At 38.6% G+C, this 22,183-nt stretch overlaps 1 protein-coding gene across 1 annotated transcript in view; it reads right to left on the bottom strand.

Moving 5' to 3' along the window:
• NCOR1 (nuclear receptor corepressor 1) overlaps positions 1-22,139 on the bottom strand; it is a 67,631-nt gene extending 45,492 nt beyond the window's left edge. The window contains exons 1-5 of the mRNA XM_061363556.1: positions 21,980-22,139; positions 7,685-7,862; positions 5,840-5,979; positions 3,508-3,703; positions 1,663-1,845 (exon numbers count right to left, since the gene is read on the bottom strand). Coding sequence (XP_061219540.1) covers positions 1,663-1,845; positions 3,508-3,703; positions 5,840-5,979; positions 7,685-7,792 — 627 coding nt within the window. The 5' untranslated portion in view covers positions 7,793-7,862; positions 21,980-22,139. The remainder of the gene's footprint in view (positions 1-1,662; positions 1,846-3,507; positions 3,704-5,839; positions 5,980-7,684; positions 7,863-21,979) is intronic.
• Between the last annotated feature and the right edge of the window lie 44 nt (positions 22,140-22,183).

Genomic DNA, 22,183 nt, shown 5'->3' on the forward strand with positions numbered 1-22,183 from the left:
TACTATTAGTAAACCAAAGTGTTTACAGGACTCACCTGCACTGAATAAGACTTGTTTTAGCTTGACATTTAAAGACATTGTCACATTTATCATCACTATTTAAGTTTAAGGAAAAGTATTAACTTTGGGGAACAGTTACACCAAACCTGCCTTCTCACAGAGGAAATCATCCACAGCACTGACTTTCTACATTCTAGATATTCCAGAGTCACAATTACTACTGTCTCATTGTTTAAATAGGCACAAAAAGTCCTAACACTCCTCATCATTCCAAACGTACTTCAGAAATAAATCACTCCACATGAAGTTCCAAGATTGTTACAATACCAAACAAGCAAAAAAATACCAACAGCAAAAAAAAACCCTGTAATCTTTTCCTAGCTGCTACACTGCTGTGATTTGCTTCCACACCAAATAAATCTGGTTCAGAGGCATCTTCACTTTTTAATTGTAAATCTCCTTCATCCATGCCTGCTACAAAGATACAACAAAGAACTTCTGACACTAGGGATCCATCCTGTCATACAGTAGTGGCTAGAATGTGCTATATTGCCACACAAGGTTTCCAAATCTAAAAGTTTTGCAGGAAAAACCCAGGCTCAATTACAGAAGGCAACAGAAACTCACAGCCAGGTATGTTGTGACATCCTTGGGATTTTCCTGCTGAAAGAAATTTTACAGGTCACTGAAACTAAAAGATACTTTACAGGTTTCTAAAATTCAGACATAATTAAATGCTTCCGTGGTGTGTTCTTATGGTATGGAAGCATTTAATTATGTCTGAATTTTAGAAACCTGTAAAGTATCTTTTAGTTTTAGTGTCAATTTTTTTCCTGGACATACAAGTTAATGAACCCTAATGTGCAACTTATTTCTTACAGAGATCCCACTGAAAGAATAAAAAGGTAAAGCTGGTACTACATCTATGGATCTCTGAAAGCCTTAAAAGGAAAAGGAGACAAGGACTTTGTTTTTCCCAACGAATAACAGATGCCTAAATTGAAGGGTGGGTTTAGTTGGCCACAGCAGCTACTGGAAAAGCAACAGCTACTGCCAGAAAACATTTCCTTTGCCTCCAGTGGCTGAAGTGCAGTTCTCTTATGCAAAACACAGCCAGGACCACCTAAAAAATGTGGTATTTCCTCCTGTATTTCTCTGCTCTCTCTGTTTACTCGCATCCCACCTACTACACTTTCCCCAAGGCTGACCATAGCTCCAGATGTTAGGATCTCTTGCCCTTGTGAAAGCAGATGATCCAGGGACTTTTGTACAAGCTCTGGTTTTGGAGATGCATGCAAGGGATTCTTCCCTTGCATAGACTGTGAAAGAAGAAAGATGATAGTATCCCCTCACTCAGCAGTCATCTTTAAAGCTGAAATTACAGTCACAGTGCCCTTGTTTCACCAGTCATCTAAAGTTCAATATAAATCCATCTACTGTTGGTGTTCCTCTATGGCTTCCTCCTAGTTTCAAAAATGTTTAAAACTACATGATGTCCAACCTATTTAGACATTCTAGCAAAATCATATGCATAATCTTCCCTTTTTAGCTTGTTCATTTGGTTCATGTAACAAAAAAAAAAAAATCACTACCACCAAAAATGAAGCTTTTCCACACCCTTTTCACTGGCAGATAAGAACACTAGTGTCTTGTTATGCTTACTTGCTTTTTCTTCAGTTTAAGGATTTGCTGTTCAACTTTTGCAATTTCACGATCTACGCGGTCCATGCTCTGTATCAATTCTTCCTTTGACAGCTTTGAAGGTGAAGCATTTTGATCCTCCCCACAAGGCTGACCAGAAATTGGAGAAGATGGTCCCTCATGCTTTCCTCCAAAAGCCGGGTCCTTTCATGGGGACAGCGTGGTGGGGGAGATTGAGAGAAATCAGTCATATTGATAACATGTGAATGAGTGTTCAGTAATTAAACCAGCACACATGAATTGAAAAGAATTTCCAGTTATCTATATCTCTGTTGAGAAGATGAGTTAAAGTTTAATATTTCAGTTTATTAATGCTCTAAATATTTTAGAATTAGCTTGATAGCCCATTTATGATATCGTAATTTCAAAGTCCACCTTCAAAAATAACAGGACACTTCAGTGTTTACCTTTAAACTGAAATAAGATCAAAACATCTCCCTTATTTTTCTTAAAAGTAAATGGTATCTTCTATCTTTAAAGGAAAGGTTACTTGGGAGCCAATCCTCAATACTCCGCACATACACTGATGAGGATATTCTTGTAACCATGGCTAGCCTGATAAAGTACATCTGGAGTTAGTTGTGGTTATAAATGTTACGTTCTCTTGAACTTAACACAACTTAAAAATGATGACTTAAGAGAGGACAGGTCACTATTTATTTGGCTTTGATTTTTTTCTCTTTGGGGGTTTTTTTGTCTGTTTCCAAACAACATATTTCAACATGCTTCATGTTCTAACAACAGCACAGTTGCACCTTTTGTTTATGTCTTCAGAACATCATGCCCCATGACTACCTAGCTGCTAAATGTTAGCTCAGCAATACAGCCCCCATCCAAGCCAATCTGACTGAAAGATGACGTGTTTGAATGCCTCTTCTCCTCAAGATAATACTAGGCTGTATTGCTAAATTGAGACAGTAAATTTCCACATATATCACCTGGATAAAAACTTAGTTACATATGAACATGTTAACATTGCTTAGCTTCTCCAGCTCCCTTTGATCTTTGCCATGCAACACAGCAAGTTACACGCTATCATAATTTCACTTCACAGTTTATTCACACGATAAAAGGAATGGCAAAGACAAGTAATCAACTGTTTAAAGGCTGGTGCCTATTAGATTTGGAATCCATATGGTGAAATTTTTCTTTACATGATCTGGGTCTAGAGACTTGAGCTTCAGAAGTCACACAGCACCTTTTTGGTGAGCATGCTTGTGTGTGCACATGAGAGAAGGTATTAAATATTAGAGAGACTGGTCTGCTCTATACAAATAGCTTTCATCAATATTCAGTATCTACAATAGAAAATATCTACACCAAACTACATTGTCCTACCCTTACCCAAAATGAAGCAGTGAGAATTACTGTTCTGTAAATAAGCAGATTCATTTTAAATGCTTAAGGAAAAGGGGGTGGAGGGGTGTACTTTGACCATTCAGTACAAATATTACAGAAAAAAACAGATCTACATTAATCTGCCAGTAGATTTCAATTGTAAAGCAGAAATATTTCATGCACTATATCTTAATCATTTTGCAAATGAGTTTTTAATAACTTAAGAGTGCAATGGCAACTCAGAACATCAGTCTCTTTCCTGTGTTTGAGGTAGACTTATCTCCTTGTTCCTTTTATAAGAGTAACACTGACTCATGACAAGTTTGTGATAATGTGTAACATTAAATTTCTGGGATTGAAAAATGAGCCTAAGCAAATTAAAAAAAATTACCTAACAGCAAAGAATTTATTTGCTCACTACAACATAGTGATTTACACCTTCAGCATTGCAACCAGAAATGGCTTTACCTTCTTAATATCTGCAGATCTCAACCCTTCCTGCAGAGGATGTACTAAAGGCAAGACAGTGGCTGCACTGACACGCTGAAAATGGGAATCAGAGACTTGCTCAAGACGTGGTCGCTTAGATTCCAGTGAATCATGATCTGTTTGAGATGGACCAGGATGAAACTGCTGTTCATATCCAGTTCTCCTTTCCTGAGGCCTAATACACAGAAGAGAGAAACTATTAAAATATATGCTGTCCATACAAGAAAAATATTTGGTGTTTCTCAACCCTTTTCAAATATACTGGAGATGCAATACAGTGAAGCCCCTTCTAAACAGTAAGGCAAACATTTCTAAGTATGACCTCCTAAAATACAGATTAAACTCCATTGAAAAAAATCAAAGTTTTCTTCAATCTTAAAAGACAGTTTAAACGCATACCCATCATTAACACCCAAAGAAACCTAACCACTGCGACAATGACACTGTTCAAATCAAAGCTCTGATTCAAACTGTAAACAAAAAAATCCATGAGATAAACATAGTATTATATTCCACTGAACACAGATGGCCACAACAGCTCCATTATTCCCTTTTTGCAGTCAAATAATTTTCAAATATACACAGAATCCTTGAAATGGGCCAGGAGTCTATTTGGAACTTGATCTCTACTAAAACACTATTCTATGACAGAAACAGTCATTGATTCAACCCATGAGTCATCTAAAACCTCCCCCTCCTCCAAAAAATGCAGAACACTATCACTAGCTTCTTTACAGAGCAACGCACAGGATGTCCACAAAAGAACCTCATATGCTTCAACATCTTCCTATGAAGTGCCACTGAAGAGATGACAGTAGTTTCCTGTATTTTGCCAGAACTACTGAATAAGCTTTTACAAATTTACAAAAGCGGGGAGAGGACTTATTTCTGCTATAAACTGACATTTTGAGAACTCTACAAGCTATTATGATTCTCAGCACTAAAACAGAGCCTTACTGGCATTTGATGACACAAGATGAAGGGAATACACAAGCCCCAGATTTCACTACCACCAAGTTATTTCTGGGAATATTCTAATGAGATTTTAAGCTATAATAATATTTAAATAACATTAATCACTGGTATTTTTTCAGAACCAGGTTATCTCAGTTATAACCAAAATAAACTGCTAGCAGTAATCCAGCATATAGTTGTCCCTAGCTGATATACTTACTAAGAGTCCAAGGGAAAAAAAGCGCTTGTTATAAGCAATAATACTTCCTTACAAGTGCACGTTAGCATACTAATATGCTAAAGAATTGAGGAGCATAAAGCATATGGTATCCTCTCCCCTTAACAGAAGCATATTCTTGCTAACTTACTACAATCCAATTCATCGTACCCTGATCTATAGTGCATTTTTAATTTCTAAATTTGATTTTCAGAGTACATCCAATATTCATCAGGTATACAGTCAAATGAATGCTTGATATAACCTGGATACTTTCTTGAACCTATCAACTTTCCAGTAATACTAGTGTACATTTGAACATTCATCAATATCCGCTATGAAGCAACCCATTTTACTGAGAAGGTATTACTAAGCTGAAACTAAGTTACACCATATGATTCAATGTATCTGTGCACTCCACTTCTCCTCAGTTCACCTACTGGACCCAGATCAGTTGCAGCTACTTACAGAGACAGGAGTGGTATGTGAGACTGACAAAAAGGATATTTAGAACACGATATGGAGCTGTCAAGTGTCTTGCCAAGAGTAATATACATTCCAATTTAGTCCTCTGTGCCTAGAAGTCCATTTTCTGCCACATTTCAGTGCTTTACAACTTACAACAGCTTTCAACCCAACTAGCTCTACTGTTTCTTACTTGCCCAGCCATACAGATACCATCTGTTGAATAAACAAGACTAATCTAGAAAATATGACAGGTAGTATTCACTCTAACAACTCTTACACTTGTTGCTTCAACTCAGCAAGATTAAATTATCCAAAGGTACAAACTCTACACACTTCTGGCCTAAACAGCATGAAAAAGCTTGTGCTATGCACTTGGATTCTCAGAAGTTTGCTGTTAGGAGAGATCTGGGAAAAGCGAAGCAGACAGTCACTTCCTGTCTATGAAATAAATGCACTAGTTAAGCCAAAGGGACTGAGGAATTACACAACAGCTACAACACTCAAACACAGGAGACCCAACACTACTACAATGGAGCAGCGTAACGAAATCCAGTACTTCGACAAAAACTATGAAACACAGAATCCTTTCTGTCAAAAGTTGAAACTAACTTTACAGAAAGCACAGACTCACGGAAGATTCATGTTCACGTACTTCAAAACCAGCATCCTCACCTGTCAGAGCCCGGGTGAAATTCGGAAAGCAAGGAAGGCCTGCGCCGAAGTTGCTGCTGCTGTTGCTGCTGCTGCTGCAGGAGCTGGGTTGCCTGACTGACTTCCAAGTGAGACGAGCGATAATCAGGAACTGCAAATTCCTAAAGGAAAGACACTTCTGATGTTAACAAGAACAAAGGTATAGAAAACAGGATCAAAAGAGTCTGGTGTTCTGGAATGATCATTTCCAAAGATACTAAATACAGACCAAGACCATACCACTAAAACCTTAATTCAGCTCAAAAAATAAAAGCTTTTAAATGGCAGTTCTAAGTTTTAAATGAACTTTAAAGTGACTAAACACTTATGCTAAGAATTTCACCCAACAATTTTTGTCAAAACACAAACGAGTCAGCAGTAGAAAAATATCCATTCAAATCAATTTCACGCATCCAACCACAAAGTGGTAAAATGAGAATATATTTCAGCAACCCTGAAGCCATTTCTTCTGTTATCACCTCAAAACATTTTTACATCAGACACTTAATTAGAACTAAGAGTCAGACAAGACGCATTTCATTTATAATCAAAGTGAGGTACAAGACAAGTTATTTGTATATATGCGTCCTCAAAAGCAAAAATTTGCTTTACGAAAGTATATGCAGCTGCCATTAACCAAAGAGAAGCTCAACAAGACACACAGTAAGTCATTATTCATAAGATTTTGTTTTTATAAATATCTGAAAATAAACATGGAGCATGTCAAAAAGCTCCAATTCTTGAATATCCTTTTGCAAGCGTATAAGTAGAACAAAACATCTAAAGTGCCTGTAGCAGGAGAATTAAACTGAAATGAGAGAAACCTAAACTGTTCTAAAGCTAACAGCTAGCTCTCCACTGCCCACCACGCCACAGAGAGCACAGGATGGCAGAATGAATGCTCAGCAGGAATAACTAAGCAGGAGATTCTTAGAAATCATACTCCAGTTCTGGCTAGCAGAACACAGCTAGCTGGAAGCACTGGTATAGCTGCTTCAGAAAAAAAAACAGTGTAACACAAATTTTTAACTTCAGATTCACATTCTCCACATTGCACACAGGTTTTGTCAAGCACCACATTTAGCTTACAGAGAATCTAGCCAAATACTCCTTATATAGGATGAAAGATGACTATGGGTGTACTTCTTATGCTCCTGGGCCTAATAGGAGATTAATTTGCCATAAAAATTTAGTATCCACAAAAGCCACAAGAGCCCAGACTCTCAAAGGATTTGTTACAGTCAGAATGCTTCAGTCATATTACATGTACACTAACTGCAGGCAGATTATTCACACATTCTTGGAAAATCATTGCTATCGATGAATATGGACTCAGCCACACTAGCATTGGACAAATTTAGTATGATGACTAACCATTAACAAATTAAAGCAAAACTACAGCAAAAGTTCAGGAACACAATCCCTAGTGAATTTATTCAAACTACAAGAAACCAATGATAAAACCAGGAAGTTTATATTAATTCCCTGTGATAAAGGTCTAGAATTATAAAACTTGGATTTCTGACAAAAAAAACAACCAAACCCCAACATGAAACTAAAAGTAAAAAAACAGATACATATATAAAGAAGCAAAATGGAGTGCTTTCAGCAAAAAAAGGAGGGCAAACAAAACCAAACCACCCCACAACTATGTACGTAAGCAACACTGGCAGTTCTCAGCAGGGCATGTGGTCTGCAACTCCACTGTTTTCAAATGTGAACTACTTTTATTACATTGGTTTAAAAAGAAATAAAATACATCCCATTTGGCACAGCAAGCACCTGAATTACACTCTTGTTAGATCTGTAAGGCTCATGTCTCCTTACCTGCTGGTGCCGGGTGCTAGGGAAGGTGTACTGGACAGAATGCGTAGGATAACGACTCTGTTCTGTGCTGAATGCTCCTTGGTTAGGAGGGTAGCCTGAACTTGACATTATCAGAGAAGAAGTCTTCACAAAGCTGTGAGATCAAGACCAGCAAGCAATCATGTTTCTAGGAAACCGCCTAAAGGAAAAAAGATCACCGATAAGCACCCAAGTACCAGATGTACTCACAATACATTACAGCCATAGTCACCTAAGCAAAACAACCATTACCAGTAAAAGCCTTTCCCTGATGTATTTATTCAACAGGTTACTCTAGTCTGAAACATGCTAACAGGTCTTAAATGAGCTCAAAATGAGACATGTCAGCATTGTCTACTTGAAGATTATATTGTTGGAATACATCATTTACCTTACCAGATGAATTAGGAGGATTTAGAAGAAAAGTAGGTTACTTAAAATAAATGTTGCAGAGGATATAATAGTCTATAGATGGACTCTTCATTTACAGTAAATTTCTTTATCACAACATGAAGTTTACTTTCATTTCTTCTACAGAGTGTCTGGATTCTATGAACTGTTTCTTACTTTCAGATTCAGGTATCTTAGGGTTCCTCTCCTCAATACCACCTACAGTTTATTACACCACAGTGTATTAGTCAGGCCCTTAAATACTATTACCATCTAAGAGCACCTTTACAGAAGTAGTTTATAAAAAAGGCAGTCACAAAGAAAAAAACCCAACACTTTCAGCTGACACCACATTTGTCTCATATAGGATGCCAGAAACTGAATATACTATGAAGTCTAACAACAATCTTACTTAGTTAACATCTGACGGCTGCTTTGCCTCTATTGTATTCTCCAGCTACAGATTAACAGTGAACACTGTGATGCATACTGATCTGGAGAAGAATTTTAAAGACTGAAAACATCCAGACAAGTTCACCAACTCCAAGTATCTACAAAGCTGTGTATGTTTTCAGATGCTGAAGACCAGAAGACATTGATTAAACACTGTGCCCATCAGGGCTTTGAGTTGGGTAAGTTACAGTTCAAACCAAAAGAGTAGGACATATATATATATGTCCTTGATATTTCTAGGACAATAACACAAGATATTTCTCTCTGATAGCTCAAAAGATGTAACCCTTAGAAGCCTTGGTCTTAAATACAGAATTCTATCAGACCTGTAGCAAATTCTCAACCTCTGTTCCAGAGCCCAGCAGACATATCAGACCTTCACACAAAGTAACTGTTGATCCTTGCCTAGATCATTTCAAAGCGCATTCATCTGCAGCCTTTCACAACTACCACATGTGAAGTTATACTTCTGAAATGCACTTTCCATTAGCAATCAATAGACAAAATCAGCTCAGGAAAGGATCAGATACAGAAAGCTATGAAAACAGATCTTAAAATTTATCATTCCTGTTCTGGTTGGGATTTTCCCCCGCCACGTCTCCATCAAACAAAGGAAGCTTTACACATTGGGCTATCAGAATGATGAGACAAATCTAGATTTACATCTTAAACCTAATTCTCAGATATGAAAAAAAATCAAAGAAAAAACCAGCAGTTTCTCCTTCAAACCAGTACTACAGATCACTAGTTGTATGCTTTATAGAACTCTATATCTATTATAGTATCTGTAGTTTGTATCTAAGTGACAAGTTTTAACATAGAATTCTTTGCCAATAACATTTATTATGCTTCATCATTCATACTGCATTCATTAAAGTACATCTTTACCAACTATGTGATGGTCTAATAGGTCTGAGTCATATGGTTTCCATTTAATCAAGAAACAGTGTCAGAAAGCAAGCAGTTTTAGATAATATACATTCTGAGAGTTAGCTGCAAGCTATAGTACCTGAATACTATATATTTCCAAATTCCAGTGTACAGCAAATGAAAACCTTTGATTTTTCTCTTTTAATTTCTATGAAAGTCCATTTAAAACTATGGCATAGAGCTAACTGCCAGCACAATCAAATGTTTACTAATGTGATAACTTCTCCCATCATAGCCTGGTGGACATCTATTATTAAATGAAAATTCTGCATGCCATAAGGATGCTCAAACAACTGAAGGTTACAAATGTACAAATCTTGGTTTGATGAACTGCTGATGCCCTAACTTGTGCCGCCTCACCAGCTTCATATGCAGTCTTCATAAATATGTGGAAGATGTCAAACTGGATTTTATATATATGCAGCTGCCATATATATAGCGTATATATGCCACTATATATAGTGTATATAACGATATGTGTATAAGGATATGTACACCTCCTACACCTTAAAATCTTCAGTGAGTAATAAAGACAGTAATACTGGATTTGAACAAAGCCTCTTTAGTTCAATACGCTGTGACTGACAGTAGCCAGCAGCAGGCATTTAAGAAGCATGTACCAGTGTCTTCCCAACAAACTCTCCAGCCTTCCAGTGTCAACCCAAGAAGCAGTGTGTGGCTCAGGGATTCCTTGAATCTGAGCCTTTCTGTTTAAGATTTCTCAATGGCTTTCTTTTTCATTGGTTTGTCCAGCTGTTTTCTGAACTAGTATGAACTCTCAACATTCACAACTGCTTGTCGCAAGAACTTCTACAGTTTAGCAGCATTTCACATGAGAATCCATCAGCTTTTATTTGCTCTGGACCTGCTACCTTCCTTTATTGCAACAGACCAAACATCTATTTCATATTCTTATTTTTCCCATTGTACACACAAATTCATAGACTTCTATCATTTCCCTTCAGGCCTACCTTTTCCATGCTAGTCTACTTGGTTATTCCTTGCCAGCCACTTCAAAAGCTTCTCTAGTTCTTTGATACCCGTTGTGAGGCACAGGGAACCAAAAACGTACACCAGATTGTGGGAAACTATCAATGAAGACTCCTCCTGTTCTTATACTCTTCCTTTACGTACTGGCCAGTCAGGTAGATCTGATTAATCCGGGGATGCAGAGAGGTTCAGGTGAGCAACCACTTGAAAAATCACACACAAATATAGGGCAACTGCTGCATGATTCAAAGTCCTTGTTAGTTTCTCTCCGTCAGGTTACATCTCCGTATTTTTTCAATATTCAATCAAACCCACAAGTTGATCATTAACCCACGTGCTGAAAGTTCAATCCACACTCACTCTGTACGATGCTATAAAGACCATGTCTCAATTCACAAGAACGTAAATGTACAGATTGTTAGGTTTGTGTTAGCTTAGTCTTGAAATCTCCACCAACATAAGAAACTTTCTCAAGCAAAAGAATGAGAAGTCCTGACCATCTCTCCAGATTCCATGACAGACATGGAAAGATGAGGGGGAGGAGGGGAACCTGGCAACAAGCATGAGCATCTTTCATGTATCCACCAATGTTAACTCAAACCACCATCTCAACCTACAAGTTTTATACAACACATATGAAAGCTTTCAGCCCAATGGCCTTTCTGCTGAGTATGATCTGCAAGTAGGATCATGGTCATAGCACCATAAAAAAAATTAAAAAAGCTGAAAGAGAGAAAAGATGCCAACAGAAGGCAACAGAAATAGCATCAGAGGTTATAACTGCAGTCAATAGGAAAGGTGGGAAGTGAAGAGAGAAAATAAAAAAGCAAAAATTAGGTTATCAGTGCTGGGGGTGCATTATTCTTCCTCCGTGAGGGAACTGACACAACAGCAGGAAGAGATAAGGGTAACAGTAAAGGAAAATACATGGCTACATGCTGGCAATTACAAGGTATGGGGGGGACCGAAAGCATGGAGATTCTGCGTAGGATCTCATTTCTTTCAAGACAAAATCAGCACTGTAGCACAACAATGTGCAAGACAACATTAAAGTACAAAATATTTTTTCCCTCTAAGCCTCCTTCTGTCATTTCATTTACATGTATCTGCACCTTTTCCTAATTTGATCTCTTTACATGACCTGCAGACCCCATCTTATCTCCCAGTCTCCCAGTACAAGCCTGCTTACACTCTGCCATAGCCAATATTTGCCAGAAGTATTACCACCAATATTCATCTCATCTCTCCCTGTCTTACTACCTTAATTCTGTAATTGTGGATCTAAGTACTTGACTTTAACTTATTTCTCTCCAGAAAACCTTATGACCTATCAGCTAAAAGCATCTCCCTGTCTCTTCAGCATCTGCTCACATGCCTCCAGCAGACACAGATTATTCTTCATCAGCCTATCTCCTGGTCAGTGAGGGCAATGGCAGCTTCCTGCTGTAATGGCTCCAAGTTCCATACAGCAGTCTTTTTGCATAAAATAGTGTGTAGACTGTGAACAACCTCATTGGGGCTTTCCTTCCTGCTGTATCCTTCCATTAGTCACGACAAACCTTGTCTTGCTCTACTCAAATCCAATCAGAATCCTCCTTTAAAGCTCCTCGCTATTAACACTCTCTGCCTCTCCAATCCTTCCACTGGTTTCCTCTTCTCTGATGGAACAGAGGCTGCTCATCTTCATTTTCAGCACCCTTGACAAAAATCACAATACAAGAAATGAGCTTCCAAATCTGCTCAGTCAATGTCAGCAAGATTCTATTTTTCAGACAAGTATTTTCAGCCCTTTTCATGTTATTCTGCAAATTTGAGGGGTTTCTCATATAAACATTTACAAGAGCTGTTACAGACTTTGGAATTTTGCCTTAACTGTCTCACACAGATAAAGTCAGGTCATGAATACCTTCATACAGCTGCCAACCAGGCTGGCAAATTGTCTGTCTTGCTGACAATTAGAAGGGGCAGAAAGAAATATTTCTTGGTTTGGACTTCAGAATCCCATCTATTCTGCTTTAGTGTCCCATTTCAATGATATTCCCACATTCCCAGACACTGTGGTAAAACATATAAGGGATGGGGAAACTCAGTAGTACCAAATGGATAATATTAATAGATATATATGAGAAGTATACACACATGTATATATATGATCAAAGTGTCAAAACAGAAACTGTTATGTCTGAAGATACTTAGCTGAGAAAAAGCAGTTACAAGTACCAGTTCCAGGAACCACTCAGCCCGGTATTAATTTGAGCTTCTCAGGCAAGGAAATGATTTAACAATGTTTATATCTAAAGGTATGGTTATATTTTTCTCTTTGGCCAGCACAAACTACCTGAAGAGATCCAATTCAGACTTCCCCTTAAAAGCTACTGTTTGCACTTAAATTTGCCACATGTGGAGAATTTTGAGTAAGTTACAAATAATTCAGAACTGGATATTACACTGGCAGCAGTCATAGTGTCATTTCAGATCTGATTTCTATAATGCAATACTAATTTGAACAATATCTCTTGCTCTCCAGATCTCAAAATGCTTCAGAAAGAAGCAGAAGTTCATACTAACTTCAGCAGACACATGGGAAAACAAGTCACAGAACGATTAAGAAATCTGCCAAAGACAACCAGGAAATAGTCAATGACTGAATCAAAAAATAAGTGTCAAGTCTTGCAGCACTTTAAGCAGCACAAGCTAAGCACTGCCTGAGAAAAGCAGTTCTTCTCTTGGGAAAATGCAGCAGGTTAAAACCTGCGATTATTTTTAGCAGGCCAGTTCCCCCAAACCCTTCGATGCATGCCCACACACGTTTATGCCAGCAGAAGGGAAGGAGTCAAGAGGCCAGACAGACTGCGGAGCTACCTACTCGCTGCTTGTGGAACCACGGCCCCACTTGCAGGAATACCCAGTCTCCTCCTCTTCCATTCACCTTTATGGATAAACAGCCAGTCTCATGTGTCGGCTCATTTTTAATTCACATTTATGAAACAAGCCAGCACTTTTGCATTTGGAGTAATTTTCATGCCATCTTGAAGTACTTAACCAACATTTGCTAATTAAATTTCACATCCTTTTGGGAATTTTCCTCCTCTTGTTTTTGAGCAAACTGAGTGCAATAGAAACAGTGCAAAGAATTAGATTGCAGTCATATAAGGCTTAAACCGACTTGGGGGATTTTGTTTTTAAATCAGTAAATTAAGCTGTGATGTAACTAACCTATGGCAGAAGGAATAAGGCTCTGCCTTATGCAGGGGATCCACAATGTATCAAAAAATTAATTCAGGGATATTTATTCAAAATTTACTCTGGCGAGAAAACAAAGAGTGAACGGACTGTTTCAGCAGTGGGTAGAAAGGCTTTATCCAAAGCCTGATAACAACACTTATGAATAATTCTTGCTGTGGAGTGAAACAACCTCATGGGAAAAAAAAAAAAAATAACCAAACCAAACCAGGCCTTATTTAAGGACCAACCTACTTAACCACAATAACTAGATTTCATGATTTACAGACCTGTATCTGTACCTTCACAATACAACTTTCCAACTCACATAGAGTAAGACAAAACTACAAGTTGAGAATCACATAACTAGAAACCTTTCAAGTACATTGCTAGATTTGCAAAACAGATCTTTCTTGTAGCGATCTTATTTTGTCAGATAATCATAAATCTGTTTGAACACTCTAGCAAAAACATCAAATCTGCACCTTGGGGATACGCCATACATAAGAAAAAAAAACAAGTACATGTCTGACCCATTCCTTAAAATACCTTAATGGGTCCAACCTCCATATAAAAAGTTATTTACTTAAACTATCAGACACAGTAAAAGGCTATGTATTACCATCTAAAAACTCCAGTGCTCAAAGCATTAACAGCACCATTACAAGCTAGGACTGGCCTAACAGTCTGGAAGTCTTAACTAAAAAATCTTAACTAAAACTAGACCCTTCAGGAGCAGTTATTAGTCCTTCAGTCACTGCCTTAATTATCAACACAGTAATATAACAGTTATTCAGAAAAACAATGAAAAAATTCAGTGACAAAGGAAAGTTTAGGTTCAAACTGATCTAAGTTAAACCTTCAAGTCTGATTATTTGAAGTTCTGCAAAGTATTGTGGCATGGGATGGTGAGAAAACTAGCTACAGGATTATTACATAGGACAATCCTAAAAGATAAAGGGTTTTGATTCAAGAAGCTACCAAGAGGCTGATGCCTGAAGAAATTTAAGATAATTTTGTGCTTTAAAACAAGAATTGAAGGAAGTGTATTCCAGCTACAATATCCCAGCTTACAGGTGTGCTGTATGAAAATCTGCTGGGCATATCCCCCAAAATATGAAAGATTCTTTGTATGCTACAAGCAAAAAATGCTAATAGGTCAACACTGAAATTAAACACAATTTAAGTAATGGCTACTTAAACATGTTCCAGAATACCGTGCTTCCAGTTTTTGCATCAGCCTCATAGCTCAGGACCTCTTCCACACTTCCTTTAATCTTTTCCTACTCAGTTTTATGTTGCAGAACACTCTGAAGCTAGTAGTCAAAGTACACGGGCATATGCTATTAGAATGAATTGAAACAATTAACATATTTTCTCCAAATTGAGAACTGCTGAATTTTCCATTACAACTCCACATATGCAAATGCCTTTTCTTCTTCTGTGGCAGACATTCAAAATATACCATAAATTCCTGAGAACTTTAGTCCCACTTAGTTGCACCCCCTCTGTTCACAAGGTTATTGACGTAAAAATTGCTATTTCTATCCCTTCTAGAAATACAGTTAAGAAAATAACCTCTATAAGGCCGTGTTTTACTAGCAACATTAAATAACATCCTCTCCACTAATTATTAACGTCATATGATTTGAGCCAGAAATACAGCAACGGGGGTATATGAAAAAAAGATGCTAAGAAAAGTTGAAACATCTGAATTTGACCCTTCTCACACCCCGAAATTTCCACTAACATACAATATCATCTTATTTCTAAACATCCAAAGCATTAACTCACAATTATGCTATACAGTGTTTGACATATTCTACATGACATGGAAGCATGGTATACTTTAATTCAGGCAATTACAGACATGACAGAAGTCAAGGAGCATTAAAGCCATCAATTCAAGATGTCACATTTACTCCACGCTAGCAAGACTTTTCCATCTGCATCAAGAGAGATGAAGAATTAATATAGGATTTTATACTTTGAATTTTAATAGAAAAAGATTTTCCATTACAGACTACCAGCTCCTTTGAGCACTTAAGTAATAGCTTTTGGAACATTAAATATTAAGTAAGTTTTAGAAGAGTACTTGAAAACGATTTTTATTGCCATTCCAAAAGGTGAATTTTACTTTCACACTTGCATATGCAGTTTACAACTAAACTGCTGCCAGATCTCAGGATCACATTGTTGTACTTCATCTTTAAATAACGGTTTCTCTTTCCCTCCTGCTAGGTAACTACAAATACAAATAGAATTTGTGCTCCACCAAAACAGGGTTGATCAAATTCAGCTGACAAGATACTCCAGGAAATTCTATTTTAATCTCTCCTGTAATTTCTGAGCTTAAAGAAAAGTTGCTAATACCTGATATCAAGACCCAGGCTATACACAACTTTGCTATATTATATGGTGGACTGTAAGAGGGAAAACTAAGACTACATTAGTATCTTAGGAAGCTTCTAATCAGCTACCCAGTTGCCTCACAAAAAAGAGGGGTGCTGAGCAGCTACATTTCAAGTAAGGGTACCTATTTTCAGCATCTTCTCACCAGTTAACACATTAACACACCAGATTACACAGAATCCCTGAGTGAGGAAACCTCCTCTTCTGAGTTTTACTGAGGAATAGCACCTAGTGACGGTGAAGGAGCCTACTCAGCCCTCTTCTGCCAAGCAGGGTCACAGAAACACCAAAACTATCCAAAAGAGGTAGGAGGAAGTTCTCCACTCAGAAATGGAAATTAAGGATGTAGACATTTACTTGACTAAAAGTACCACTGAGCAATGATTCAAATAAGAGAGTGTATAACCTTTACAAGGTTTTCTGGTTTTAAAAGCATATCATAGAAAAGTAGATAGATCTATGAAGACACATTTTGGCTTTCCCTGCAACACCAGATTCTTGTTTCTGATTCTCCCAGTACAGCATGCAGTTAACATACACCACAAAAATTCTTCATGATCCAAAGACAAGAAACCAAACTTAGAGAATTCAATGTCCAATAGAAAGCCCAAACACTGCACAGACAACGTCTCTCCTTCACAAGGAGAGCCAGCTTTTTTTCCCAAGATAACTGCAGCAGTTCCAAAACCCCAGACATTTATCTTACCCCTTTTGAAGAATCCCATCCTTACCACAGGGGTAATTCAATTGGTTATGAAACATCAACTGAAGCATTCAAATTCCACCCACAAATCTCTAAAGTGAAACAGAAACCAACCCAAGCACCATCCAATGCACCAGTTTGTAGCATGCAAGAGATTCAAGAGATGCTATGCAAACTGGTGGTAAGAACTACAACCTTCCTCAGCAAGTCATCCTCACTCATGAGTCAGTGGCCAACAACTCACAGGTTTACTCAAATTCTCCTATTCCCCCCCCATTTCATTTATGATTAAATGAATCAGAAATAACCATGATTATCTCAGACTTCTTTTATATATATATATATATATATATATAAAATAGCATATACTACACATAAAATGTTCTTTCCAAACAACATTTTTTGCTTCTCCCTCATGGACTGAAAGCACAGGCACTTTAAAAACAGCTACTGCATATGAAATTATTCCTCCACTGTTAACTCATCTGCAGATAAAACTGCTTTTGATATCATCTAACATGCAAGAAATTATGTGGTCACAGTTTTAAGTTTCCAGCCTCTTCTTGTAGCTCATTCATAATCAAAAGCATATCTGTAGTGGCACCTTTTTAAAGCACCTTTGGCGTGGAAAAGTTAATATAACTTGACTAATCCATACCGACAAACTGCAATGTATTATAACAGAACCCACATACAGGGCTTCAGGACAAACTAAGTATCAGCCTCATCTCTCTTCTGAGTTGACTGGGTTCAGATAAAATCAAGTCTAGATTTCAGATCCCTACAGGAAATGCACCAGAGCCTTCTGGAAACAAAGTTTATTGTTATTACATTTATGATTAAGTTTGAGATGTTCTACTTCACAAGGAATGCAACAAAATGTAACTCCAATTGAGACTCAACAGCTGCTAGGTCACAGAAAAAGGCAAAGAATGGAAGAAATCTTAAGCTATGAATGGCCTAAGTAAACCTTTGCATATATGAAAAGAAAATCCCAGAACTTCAAGGTTCAAAATAGCCTAAGCCTGATATTTGAGACCACAGTGAAAAATCAGCACCTACACCAATAATGGCTATAATGGAACAGATAAGTGATTATATTTATTGGTAATAACTTTCCAAGAAAGCTAATCCATGAAATTACACTGGTTATATGGGAGAATTCCCATCTTCCAGACACCCCTTCTCTGTCAATACTGCATTTCAGATAGCATACAAGCAGGAACAAGAGTTGAAGAATACCAATCTGAGACAAAACTCTACACTGGATAACCAAGCACATACATCTTTTTTTAATTTAAATTAATTCCTCCTCTTCCTTCCCCCCACCCCGTAAAAAAAAATAAAATCAAAACAATCAAAACAATCTACTATTAATGACGTGAACAGCACAGCTGAACTGTAATAATATACCTATCTAGTTTGATGAACAGCACTTGAACTTGTAATGAACTTATATAGGCTTAACTTTCTAACATCGACAAACAGGAGAGGAATTGATAGGTTTCCTAATTGATTAGACACCTTTCTTGAAACAGGAATTCATTTTAATCCATTTAGGAAAGAATCTGCTTTTCAAAGCAGCCCCAGGTTCTGCCCAGGAACCCTACCAGACCTTTCACATGGAGCATGTGGGCTGTGCCCAGCAGCCAGGGAACGCTACTGTGGCTGTTTTGAGCTGTCCACAGGACAAACCTGCCTCTGACTTCATGAAAAGAATTAGCCAAATGCACTTTCCCTGCAGCAGAGCATACAGTGCAACTGGATGTATGGCACAAGAGGAGGTATTAAAAGAAACATCATATTAGTTTAAGCCTATTTTATGGTTTACCTCATCCTTTCTCATTTACAGGTGTTCTTTCTCTCGCCATCTTTGTGAATGTATTTTCATTTTCAGTTTTACCCAAGACTCATCACCCAACATGCACAGACTTTTGAAGTCCTGATCAACAGTTAGTCCAGGTAATCTGTTGCCTTAAAATTTAATTTCTGATACTTTATTTTTTTTAACTGAGAGTTACGAACAATGGGATTTTTCAGAGATGGACGATCCATCTTTGTACCAATACAGTATCTTAATACTGCAATACCCTTTGTAATCACAAGCAAGTAAAATCACTCACTTCAAAACCACACAGATCAACATCCTCCTTAAGCCTGAATTAAAAAAACTGCACATCAAATTGGTCTGGGAGTGGCAACGTTACATGAGTGGTTTAAATGTGAATCAATTTAAGGACATAGAAATCTCTCTTAGGATACTGGGAAGAAACATAGCTCCAAGGTAAGACTGAGCTTTCTGTATGCACACCAACTCACTAAACTTAAGCTCCAGTAGGCCCAGACTGCAGTTGTAACAGATGGTGGATAAACACTGAACTAGAATGGAAGAGGATGGGAACATCACAAAACATCATTAGAATCATAGAATAGAATCAACTAGGTTAGAAAGTCATTGAAAGAGAGAAAAATGAAAAAGGCAGATACATTCAGCATGTTCCTTGCTATTTGTATGTTTTAGAAGTAGCAGAAAGTAAATATTTACAGACAGTAGTCCTGCACAGGTCAGAATTTTTATCTGTAACTTTTACAGTAGAGAGACAAGGTAACACATTCACTTAATAGCTTCTTATCTGAAACACTGATTCAGATTTGACTTGAGAACATAAATGACTTGAAGAGTTCAAGACTGGCATCCAGGAAACGCTTGTTTGCATTCTGAAACCACTGTCTGGTTGTAAGTCTGTTCTCAAGATTGTCCTGTGTTGCAGTGCACCTGCATGAGGCACAGATCCCCTCCAGCTTAAACAACTGCTAAAATCTTAAATTTGAGTAGCTTAGCACGCTAGAACTCCAAATAGTACTTTTGACCATGCAAGTAAACCTTCATTAAAGCCGTTTTTTAGGCAAATGTAAAAGAGGAATAAAATATTTCACCAAAACTTTGGCTGAGAGCTCCAAGAGTGAAATCCCAGTATTAAGAACATAATAAAGACAAAAATAAAAAGAAAATACTGTTCTGTAATACAGAAGATTTTTTTTTCATTTACTTTTAGGCACTTAACAGTAGATGAAGCAGAGTCCGCTTCCCCTCCCCATGAGCATCTCTCACTCATGCTGTAACTGAGAAATTAAATAACTTATAAGATGCTCTTAGAGAACCACAAGAACCGTGGAAGGGCACTACAGGGGGGGAATTGAAAGGAAGCTTTAGAGCCTGTTCCTACTTTTATCACAGTTTTTGAAAGAGTTTTCTAGGTGCCTTTAGAGCACAACAAAACACATGTATGCCCAGGAAAAACAAGTAAAATGAATGGTTGCAGGAAATAAAGTATATTTAAAATAAATCAGCAGCAGTGTAGGAACGTCAATATACTCTGGTTTTGTGCAGGTAATTCTGACCTGGAGAGTTACTTTTAATTGATTGTTACAATAACTAACAAGCTAGAGAGAAGTATCACTTGTGGAAGGAAACACTTGTAATATCCTCTCCACCCCTTAAAAAACACTCCTAGAAGAAAGAAGGTTCCATGGTCTTTCCTATGTTTCGGTAACAAGTTTAGTTATTTTAGTAACCAATATCAAACAGTATATTTCAAATAGACAAATTATACTGCATATAAAGCACAGTTGAACTTTTTTCCTTAGCAGCCTATACTATATCACAAAGAAAAATGATGTCAATAAAAATTAAGCAAAAAGGGTTCCTGTAGTTGGCTTATTTCCTCTCAATTTAGCAGCCTTTGGGATAAGCACAAAGGTCTTTCATGCCTCAACATAAGACACTAGGTTTCAGCTAACTAGAAATCCGCTTCAGATATTACGTACTTCTTTTCCAAATGTAAAGGTTGTTTAGTTAATCAGGAATAACAAAATTCTGCAGAATATAATTCCAGTGCAAAACTGCAACAGATCTGCACAGTCCTCGTGTGCAGTGAGATAACACTGTATGTCCACTTATTCAGGCATTTATGCTATGCCTATGGTCATCTTACAGTAGTAATGGGATTTTTTGTAATAGCACTGGGGTTTTTTCCCCTCAAATCATATTGCCTAGGATAAAAATCCCTACCTGGGCTCTAGCAATTCATAACTACAGTGGCTCTACCTAAAAATACTGCATAATACAAGAATGCTGCCACAAAAGGAAGTCTTCAGAATGAGACACCCCCTTCTCATTGTAATAAGTTGTCTTAGGTCATATCAATATTTACAGTCATAAAAAAGTAATACGCTTGTTAAAACTGTATCTGTAAAACAAGAAGAATCCGTTTTTGGATAATACGTTGTTCAGACTAAATACTTATTTACTTGAGCCTGTCTGACACTAACAGCCCATACATCCATCTAGAATCTTGTCAAACTTCATTGCACTTGATACCCACAGATTTTTAAGTACAGAAAGACCAGTAAGTACAAAGTTCTTTACCATCAAGTCAGAATAATTCTAGAAAAAGCCACTTCCATTGTGCCCTCCAACAGAGATGACAGAAGCTGGGGATGTTTACAGGTCCTATATGGATAATTCAGCATCTGCATCAGCAACAGCTCCTCACTGCTGACAACCTCAACGCGGGGCTGGATGGAGCAAGCAGCCGCGACGCACCTCCAACACTGCTCGGACAGCAAGACATCTTCAGGAACTAGCGCACTCCTGGCCGAGCATCCAAGTGGCCGATTTTGAAGATCTGGCCCTTTTTTATCATCATTATTATTTTGTTTCAACTTGCACTTCTCCTACCTACAGGACAAGGATGAATGGCCAACACACCGATGCCCTGGGATTTCTCCAAAAACTTCCCTTCAAGGGCCATCCCTCACGGCTGCCTCAGGTCCCCTCCGGACCTTCTCGCACACAAACAGCGCAAACGGAGAACAAACCCAGGGGGCACGGGGCACCGGGCACCCCCGCTCCAGCCCGCACCTGATCCGCCCACCTCCCCCATCCCCGGCGGCTCCCTCACGGAACCCCCCCCCCCGGCTCCAGCACCCTGCCCCCCCGGGGACGAGAGCGGTTCTCTCCCCGGTGAGGAGGGAGGAGGAAGGGATGGCCGTGGCCCCCGCCTCTTCCCCCTCCTCCTCCTCCTCCTCCTCCTCACAGCGGAGGCGCTAGGCCCCGCCGCGCCCCCGAGCTTCGCCGCCCCCCCGCGCCGCCCCTCCGGGCCCTCTGCCCTTACCGACGGCGCGGCGCTGGGGCGGCCCGGGCGGCAGGCTCTGGTGGGGCCGGACGGTCGCGGCGTCTCACCTCAACCTCAGCGCCACCGCGACCGCCATCTTGCCTCCCCTCCCCCGGCTCGGTGCGCTCCGCCCCCTCGCGCCAGGTCCTGGCAGCTACTGAACAAACGGCGGAGCCACGGCTCGGTGGTTGCTACCGACCGCGG

Source organism: Neopsephotus bourkii, unplaced genomic scaffold (assembly GCF_033783945.1).
Source record: "Neopsephotus bourkii isolate Nb327-2 ecotype Australia unplaced genomic scaffold, CSIRO-AGI_Nbou_v1 NB_1154, whole genome shotgun sequence".
In the NCBI taxonomy this organism is placed as follows: Eukaryota; Metazoa; Chordata; class Aves; order Psittaciformes; family Psittacidae; genus Neopsephotus; species Neopsephotus bourkii.